The 9,310-nt window shown below is 50.3% G+C and overlaps 1 protein-coding gene across 1 annotated transcript in view; it reads left to right on the top strand.

The window, feature by feature from the left end:
- The first annotated feature begins 269 nt into the window (after nt 1–269).
- The window catches only part of GRK5 (G protein-coupled receptor kinase 5), a 120,371-nt gene continuing 111,330 nt past the window's right edge, over nt 270–9,310 (top strand). Inside the window, exon 1 of the mRNA XM_011930268.1 lies at nt 270–496. Coding sequence (XP_011785658.1) covers nt 445–496 — 52 coding nt within the window. The 5' untranslated portion in view covers nt 270–444. The remainder of the gene's footprint in view (nt 497–9,310) is intronic.

The following is a 9,310-nucleotide window of genomic DNA, read 5'->3' as shown; positions in this document are numbered from 1 at the left end:
GGAGGGCCAGCAGAGTGTCGCACACAGGCCATCGTTGTCATCAGCACCGTCATTGTCATCGTCATCCTCACGGCGGTAGTGGTTTGAGGGCAGAGGTTGAGGACCCTTTGAGAGGGTTTTGGAGTTTCCCAGAGAAGCTGAATTGGCTACACATGATGAATGAGGCCAGCTGCTTTTGTGCTGAGGTGAAGTGGATTCAGTGTCCCAGAGACTGCTGCGTTGGAGTCATCGGAATCCTCCTCTTCCTGGAGCACTGCCTGAGCTTCCTCTTCTTGGAAGCCTGCCCTGATTCCTGCAGTCCTCAGCCTTCCTTCCTCCCTGTGGCTCCACAGTTTGCCCAGGGAAGCTGGAAGCATCACATTCTGCCCAGGCCCCTGCTCTGGCCTGGTGTGTTTCCTTGAAAGGACATGTGTTATCTAGAAGCCTGCAGCCCCAGTACTAACAATGGTTACCCCCAGGGAAGGTGTGAAAGCCAGAGGGGACATTGGCTTTATCTGTAAGGTCGTTTTTTTTTTAAAAAAGAATGAATTGGCATGTTCTTTGTCTGATTAAAAATCAAATGAATGAAGACTAGATACCCTGCCTGATTCCACGATGGGCAGAGGGAATGGTGACACTGTTTCCCCCTTTCCTTGTTAGCTTTTTGCCTCATGATGGGTCTGGGGTCCCTGAGAGGATGATCAGAGTCTCACACATCTTGGTGACCCAGTCCCCTTCAGGCCTGCCTGGCTGGCACGTGAGCTCTTGATTTCATCGTCAGGGAGACCAAGTCTCTCTGCAGACGTCATCACTGTCCTTGGGGTGATAAGGGCGCGTCATGTCTGTCGTTCTGCCACCTAGCTGTGCTCTGATAAGGTACAGCATCTGCTTATCCTTGGAGGGTGAAATAAATTTAGATGTGTTGGGTTTGGAACATCAGGTGACCTGTCCGCAGCTGGAGCTCTCAGGAGGGGAGGGTGGCCCCGCTGTCTTTGGGGTGTTAGTCTCACCTCCCCACTATGGCCGGAAGCTCCACGAAGGAAAAGGCACGAGCTCAGGTGCATGTGAAATACTCAGGGATACTATCAGTGGGTTTCTTGTTTGGACAGTCTTAGAATGGAGTGGGGCCAGAGATTTTACAGATCACCTGGAGTTGTGGTTTTCAGAGACTGCTCTGCAGGGAGAGTGTGTGATCCAGACCAGGCTTTTACCCAATTGGGCTTTATTTTACCTTTTATATTTGGGCTTCCGTGTCAGATTTCATTCTAGGGCTAAATTTGAGTTTGAAACCCACTCTTCTAGGCCAGATCTCCCATTTTCCAGATAAGTGAACTGAATCCCAGAGAAACAAGTAACTTGCCAAGGTCTCCCCATGATTTGACTCCAAGGCAGGCTGTCTCCCCTACTGCATTAGTTTTTCCTGAGGAACATCAGGCGACCTGTCCGCAGCTGGAGCTCTCAGGAGGGCTCAGAGCCCTCCTGGTGGCTTAAGCAGCAGCAGTTTATTGTCTCACAGTTCTGGAGGCTGGAAGTCCAAGATCAGGGTGTCAGCAGATTCGGTTTGTTCTGAAGGCTGGGAGGGAGAAGCTGTTCCAGGCCTCTCCCGTGGCTTCTGGGGGTTTGCTGTCATTCTTTGGTGTTCCGTGGCTGTAGACTCATCAGCCCTATCCCTGTCTTCATCTTCAGTTGGTCTTCTACCTATGTGAATGTCTGTCTGTAAGTTTCCCTGTCCCTCCTCTTTTTTTTTTTTTTTTTGAGATGGAGTTTTGCTCTTGTTGCCCAGGCTGGAGTGCAGTGGCACGATCTCAGCTCACTGCAACCTCCACCTCCTGGGTTCAAGCAATTCTCCTGCCTCAGCCTCCCGAGTAGCTGGGATTACAGGCACCCGCCACCACGCCCAGCTAATGTTTTTAATATTTTTAGTAGAGACAGGGTTTCACCAGGTTGCCAGGCTGATTTTGAACTCCTGACCTCAGGTGATCCACCCGCCTTGGCCTCCCATAGTGTTGGGATTACAGGCATGAGCCACCACACCCGGCCAAGTTTCCCCTTTTTCATGAGGACACCAGTCATATTGGATTAGGGCCCACCCTAATGACCTCATTTTAACTCGATTATCTCCGTAGCGACCCCCTTTCCAAATAAGGTCATGTTCTGAGGTCATGGGGATTAGGATTTCATTGTATTTTCTTTAGGGGATCCAGTTGAACCCATAACATATTCACCTGCTCATGTGGTCTGATGGAGCTAAAGGTAGAGGGGTCGGGGATCCTGATTCCCACCGGGTCTGAGGGTGGGCACTCCTCTCCCAAGCCTGGTGAGGACTTAGCCCCTGCAATCCCAGGCTGCTCACTTCCCCAGTCGCCACAGGAATGTCTGTGGGAGGAGCAATTGTTTTTCAGGCCATGTTGCAGCTTTTTCAATCTCCCTGTTTGTTATTGGTTTAGTCATAGCAATTGGTAAATTATTTTGCTAAAAAACACAGACAATTATAAGGAAAGAAAGTCACCCCTAATTTTACATCTCAGATCAAGCCATAGTTAACACCTTCATGTAATTTCTTCTAGCTTTTTTCCCCATACATGTACATGTGGTTTTGTTTCGTACCTCTTTTCTTAACATAATACCAAAAATATTTTCCCTTGTCATTAAAATCTTCATAAATGTGATGTACATTTGTCCATTTGATGCATATTTATTAAGTGTCAGGCATGGTGGATACATCAGTGAGCAAAGCGCAAAACTTCCCGTCTCATGGGCTGCCCTCCTTCAGGTGAAATGACACACTGGGCCATTGGGAGCTCACCCAGTACCTTCAACCCAGCATCCAGCCAGGCCCCGGTCTCTCCCCACCTATGGCTTACTTCCTGTTGGTGAATTCTTCCTTTAAGCGATCTTGAAAATAAGCCCTTGCCTGTGAACCCAGAATAAATGTGATTTGTAAAGTTCTCCTAACTATCACATGTATATATTGTACTATTTGGTTTTTTTCCACATAGTTTTTGCCATTACAATTAATGTTCAGATGAACATCTTTGTACTTCATTGTGACACTTTGATCTATGGCTCAAAGGTAAGAAATTCCACTGTCTTTTTGAAGGCCAGAACGCAGCAGCCTATACAGTACTGTTTGCTTCCTCTGGAATGTTCTGTTCATTTCCAGCTTTGCACTTGCATCCACAGACACCATTAACCTGAAGTGTGATGCGGATGGACAAAGTGGGTGATGTTTGGTGAGCGGCCTCCTCCTGGCTTGCCTGTCTCGATTCACTGCAGTCAGCAGGTGTGAGACGGATTTTTCTGTCTATTTTAAGGCCCTCACTGAAAATGGGAAAAACAAGCTCGTTTGTATGGGGGACCTCAAGCCAACACAAGAACCCAGCCGCCCTGCAGCAGCCTGAGTGTGACAGCGTTCTGCCCCATAAAGACATGCTAGGAAAACACTTTTAATGGTCTCTGCCTAGACTCTATTTGCGGAATTTATTTCCCAGAGCTCAGGCTGTTCAGCAGTACCTTGGCAGCAGGGCCCAGCAAAGCTGCATCTCCTGTCTCCCCTCCACGTCTGCCTGGGTGTATTAAACCCCCTTGTTCTGAACACCCCAGAGCTAGTAACTGAAAGGCAGGAGTAGGGGGTTGCAGGGAAGAAAAGCCATGGGTCGTAGGATATTTGGGGCCAGTATAAACTTCCAAATTAAAAAACAAAAACTAGCCAGGCTCGGTGGCTCACTCCTGTAATCCCAGCACTTTGGGAGGCAGAGGCATGTGGATCACTTGAGCTCAGAGTTCAAGATCAGCCTGGGCAACATGGCGAAACCTCATCTCTACTAAAAATACAAAAAATTAGCCAGGCTTGGCAGTGTGAGCCTGTAGTCCCAGCTACTTGGGAGGCTGAGGCAGGAGAATTGCATGAGCCAGGGAGGCAGAGGTTGCAGTGAGCTGAGATCACACCATTGCACTCCAGCCTGGGCGATGAGAGTGAAACTCTGTCTCTATTAAACAAAAACAAAACTAACAACTGAAGAACAATACAAAATTACCCTGCAAACAGCTAGGGGCATGAGCTACTGTTGGCTGCTAGCTGTGGCCCCTTCCAGCCAGTGGTAGAAAGGAAGATGTAAAACTCCTGAAGCATTTTGAGTACTGCTTTTTTTTTTTTTTTCCTGTTTGACAATTGATGCTGAACCATCTTTAAAGGTTTTTTTTGTTTGTTTTGTTTGTTTGTTTTTGAGACAGAGTCTCACTCTGTCACCCATTCTGGAGTGCAGTGGTACAGTCTCACTCACTGCAACCCCCGCCTCCCAGTGTCAAGTGATTCTTGTGCCTCAGCCTCCCAAGTAGCTGGGATTACAGGCGTGCACCACCACGCCCCACTAAATTTTGTATTTTTAATAGAGATGAGGCTTTGCCATATTGGCCAGGCTGGTCTTGAACTCTTGGCCTCAAGTAATCTGCCCACCTCAGCCTCCCAAAGTGCTAGGATTACAGGTGTGAGCCACCATGCCCAGCTCCAAAACTTACCTTTTAATTCCTTTTCTCATTACAAAAATAATATATGTCCATGGTTGAAATTTCCAAAACAATTTTATTTTATTTTATTTTGTTTTTATTTTATTTATTTATTTATTTTTTTGAGATGGAGTCTCACTATGTCACCCAGGCTGGAGTGCAGTGGAGCGATCGCAACTCACTGCAACCTCTACCTCCCGGATTCAAGCAATTCTCTGCCTCAGCCTCCTGAGTAGCTGGGATTACAGGCGCCAGCCACCATGCCCAGCTAATTTTTTTGGTATTTTTAGTAGAGACGAGGTTTCACCATCTTGGCCAGGCTGGTCTTGAACTCCTGACCTTGTGATCCGCCTCAGCCTCCCAAAGTGCTGGGATTACAGGCGTGAGCCACCGCGCCCGGCTTCAAAACAATTTTAAAACGGCAAAATAAAAACTACTGATGAGCTAAGGATAAGCACCGTTAACACTTTGGTCTGTTGCCCTTTCGTAGTTTGTTCTGCTTCTAGGGGGAGAATTGTACCAGCCTCGACTATCGTCTTCCTTGCCCAGACGTCAGTTATCATTTAAAATGGAAACCTATGGTTATAGAATCCCACCTCGACTGGGAGGCAGAAGACCCAGGTTTTTGTGTTGCCTCTTGGTCCTGGGGCCTTGGGAAAGCCACTTAACCTTGACTTGCTCATCTTTAAAATGGGGACTCAGTATTCCTCACCTTAGCAGATGATGGAGTGGCCAAAGGTGTTACTGGAAGAGGTGCTTTGCAAAGTGCTGTGCAAACTACTGGCCAGTTTTGATGTGGGCATGTGAGCTTTTGGTTGGACAAATGGCCAGAGTACTTTTCCTGTCTTCCTGGGTGAACTGTGACCCTGTCTTGTAAAGCTGTTCTGTCTCTGATCCTGGCGAACCTCACCAGCTTCCTCCAGCTACCCAGAGCTGCCCCTCCCCTCTGCCCTGCCATGTGGCACCTGGCGCAGTGCAGCGTCCAGTCCCTCTCCAGGTCCAGGTGCCTCGGCCCCCACAGTATCTCCTAGTCTGCCCCTCTTGCCCCATCTCCACCATTTCCACTTGTCCCTTGTCCCTGCCTGAACTTGTGTCAGCTCCTTGCTCCCTCCAGGCACACCCACTTCCAACCAAGCTCCGCGCAGCAGCCAGGAGGCTCTTTCTGAAATGTCAGTCTGCCCTCGCCACCACCTGCTTCAGTAGCTTTCCACTACTATCAGGACAGAGTCCAGAGGTCTTGCTGAAGCTGACCAGGCCCGGCCTCTCCGCCCTTGCTGGCAGCTTTGGCTTCACCCCTGCCGCTCATCTCCTGACAGCCATTCCTTCATGTTTCTTCTTTTCTCCAGGCCTTTGCCTAGGCTTTTCCCTCTGCAGGATATACTTCCCTAACCCTGCTTGTTAATCAACTCAACCTTAGTCCCCTGCTTCATAGGTCACCTCCTCCAGGAAGTCTTCCCTGGTGACCTCACCTGGTCAGGGTTTGCTCCCCACCCTCATGCTGCCACTGGCCCCACTGTGGTTGTCTGATGACTCACCTTTGTCTTCTATTTGGCCATGGGCTCTGCCTGACTGTTTTGCTGGCACCCAGCATGCGTGTCTACCCTGTACCAGGCACTTGTAGAATCTTGTTTAGATATTTTGTTCTCCCCTGGAGATGGAGAAACACTCAATCTTCCCAAGTGCTAGACTAATTGCTGGTGGGTCTTATTTTTCTCTCTGAGTTCTTTTAAGAGTCCTGGAAACGTGAACTGAGAACAGCTGTCGCATGTCAGTTCCGAAGTAGCTGCTTTTATCAGAAACAGTTCAGAGAGATTCCCAGTTGCACGTCCTGCCAAGGGCAGTGACCCCACTTTTCTCTTCCCTTGCAGGACCCCATCCGACCTCAAGGGGAGGCATGGGAGAGTTATGGGGAGCATGTCCCACCGGCGCAGCCGCCACGTCAGCCCTCTCTGGCTGCCAGAGTCCGACTGGTCGGGCAGAGACGGGCACAGGCATGACTCTGCTAAAGGCCTTGGCTGAGCCCAGCTTGGGGCAGAGTAAGCCACTGAGAATGGCTTTGCCAAAAGACTCCGTCATCAGGCTCGGATGTCCACAGCCTTGGAGTGCTGAGCAGCTGGAACACTGTCCTGAGGCATGTGGCGGGTCAGCTGGGACAAAGCCATTGAGCTGCTAAACCAAGCTGGCGCTGCTAGATGGGGACGGAGACAGCCGTGAGGAACATAAGCTCCAGTATCAGAGAGACCTGGGTTTCATCCAGGCTATATTCCTTACTGGTTGTGACTTTGAGCAAGTGATTAGATTTCCCTGAACCTCAGTTTCCTTACCTGCAAAATGGGAACCGGAGTGTTGAAGGATTAAGTGAAGACCTGCATGGGGACAGCCGTGTAGGGTCTGGCCTGCAGCAAGTGTTCATGAAGCAGCCGCTCTCCCGTCTTCCTCCTCACAGCCATTCTTCATCGTGGTTGTCATCAGCTGTCCCGTGCAGTGCAGAGCTTTGCTTCTCGGTTCCGTCTGCTTGGTGGTTGCCAGGTCCCGCCGGCTTAAGTTTATCTGTTTGTTCATTCATTCATTTATCTGTTAAGCCCTTCTTCCTTCTTAAGGGCCAGGGAGCCAGGGTGCTGCCAGGTGGTGGGGAGCGGCTTTCAGAAGTGGCTCTTGGCAGCGCAGGCTGGGCTACATTTATGGCCTTTATGTAACCCCTTTTCCCTGAGCCCCATTCCTGCCCCTTGGATCTTTATTCACTGACTCTCGGCAGACTTAGAGGTCCTGAAAGGCAGCCCCCCAATGCCCTCATCTCATTCATCCCTCTGCCTCCAGGCAGGAGGGTCCTCAGCCGTCGCAGACATGTGGGGTAACAGCCAATCCCAGCCATGAGCCCCTATTTAGCTTTTACCCTGGGCAAGATCCTGTGGAGGGTCCCAGTGCGGGGCTGGGGGAGGGATGTGGGATCAGCTGAATTCCTTAGGAAGCTCTTCCTAGTTGGGAAGACAGCAGAAGGCCAACACACGATACTGGGTGACAGCCCTGTGCAAGTGTGCAAGGCAGGTGGCTGCCACGGTCCATCCTCAGTACCAAGAGCCGAGGGGCGGGTTGGGGAAGGGGGACAGAGACGTCTGTGTGGGAGGGAAGGTGCCAAGTGAATAGATGAGAGAGACGGAGAGAGAGAGGACACTTTTGAGTCAGGAGGTTCAGCATTATCCAACCAGCAAACATTTCCTGAATGCTTACTGTGGGCCAGGCACCGGGCTATGTGCCTTACAGACACACACTCATCCAATCACTACAAAGCCCTGTGGGGCAGGTGCTGCCTTCCCCACCCCTATTTTAGGGATGAGGATGCAGACACTCAGAGAGGTTAGTAAGTTGCTCACAGGCACAGAGCTCTGAAGCAAGTGGAGCCTGGATTCACACCTGGGCCTGAGTCGAGGCCATGCTGGCTGTGGATTTCCTCCATGTTGGCCATGGCTTCCCTGTGGATGTGGAACAATATAGGCCTGTTTGGGAGGGGAGGTGTATACTGCTGTGGTGGGCTCTATGCAGAGGTCATGAGGCAGAAGGTCAGGGGAGGCTGGGTTGGGCCAGGCACACCAGCCATGCCTCCTGTCTGAAAGGTGAGGTCCTTGCCCTGCAGATAGTAGGAAGCCAGTGAATGTTCATCTCTGATAGCCCCTGCCTACAATCATCCTCAGGGTGAAAGCAGAGAGCAAAGGGAAGCCACGGACAGAGCAGGCTGGGCTTCCGGGCTATATGAGATGCAGTTCCTCCTTCTCCAAATTCTTCTTATTAACCCACTGTGTACAGTGTTTCTCAAGTATCTCGCCCAGGACCTGGGATGTACCATAAACAGCCTCCGCGTCTGATGACGGTAGCGCTAAGGCTCCGGTAACGCCACAGGAGGCAGGAGCGGCTGGAGCTTGTCTCTCCTGCAGTGTCAGGCCAGAGCAGGTTTTTCTTTTTTCTTTTACTTTTTTTTTGTGGGGGAGGTAACAAATCCTTTTATTTATTTTGTATTTTTATTTTTTGGCCTATGCAGCAGTTTTATTTTATTTTCAGTGTTTTTATTTATTTATTTTTTAATTATACTTTAAGTTCTAGGGTACATGTGCACAATGTGCAGGTTTGTTACATATGTATACATGTGCCATGTCGGTGTGCTGCACCTGTTAACTCGTCATTTACATTAGGTATATCTCCTAATGCTATCCCTCCCCACCACCCACCCCACGACAGGCCCCAGTGTGTGATGTTCCCCTTCCTCTGTCCAATTGTTCTCATTGTTCAGTTCCCACCTATGAGTGAGAACATGCAGTGTCTGCTTTTCTGTCCTTGTGATAGTTCAGAGTAGGTTTTTCTTTGTGACACCCGCTCACAGGATGCCTTTCAGCACCACCTGTCAGAGCTCTCCAAGCCGGCAGCTGTTCCCGCTGCCCACCTGTCTCATCCCTGCTCTTTTTGGGGATGGTTTCTCGCTCCCCTGCTGTCTGTCCTCTCTTTCCCCTCCCCCTGCAGGGCCTTTTGGAAGGTGGCAGATGGGCGTGACACTGGCCGTCTCTTTGCCTGTGCTCTGTGTGGGGCCGTCCAGCCCGAGAGATCAGCTCAGGCATATTCCAGGTGCGGCTTGTGTTGGTGAGGAGTTATCATGACCTGAGCTGATGGGCCTCAGAATGTGCGTGTGGGGTGCAGAGGGAGCTTCCCACCCCTGGCCTCCTCCCTTGGCCAGCCAGCCACAAGACTCACTCTTTCTTTTTTTTCCTTCCTTCCTTCCTTCCTTCCTTCCTTCCTTCCTTCCTTCCTTCCTTCCTTCCTTCCCTCCCTCCCTCCCTCC

The sequence above is a fragment of the Colobus angolensis genome, unplaced genomic scaffold (genome assembly GCF_000951035.1).
Source record: "Colobus angolensis palliatus isolate OR3802 unplaced genomic scaffold, Cang.pa_1.0 Scaffold85, whole genome shotgun sequence".
Lineage (NCBI taxonomy): Eukaryota > Metazoa > Chordata > Mammalia > Primates > Cercopithecidae > Colobus > Colobus angolensis.
This window is presented reverse-complemented; position numbering and strand designations above follow the sequence as displayed.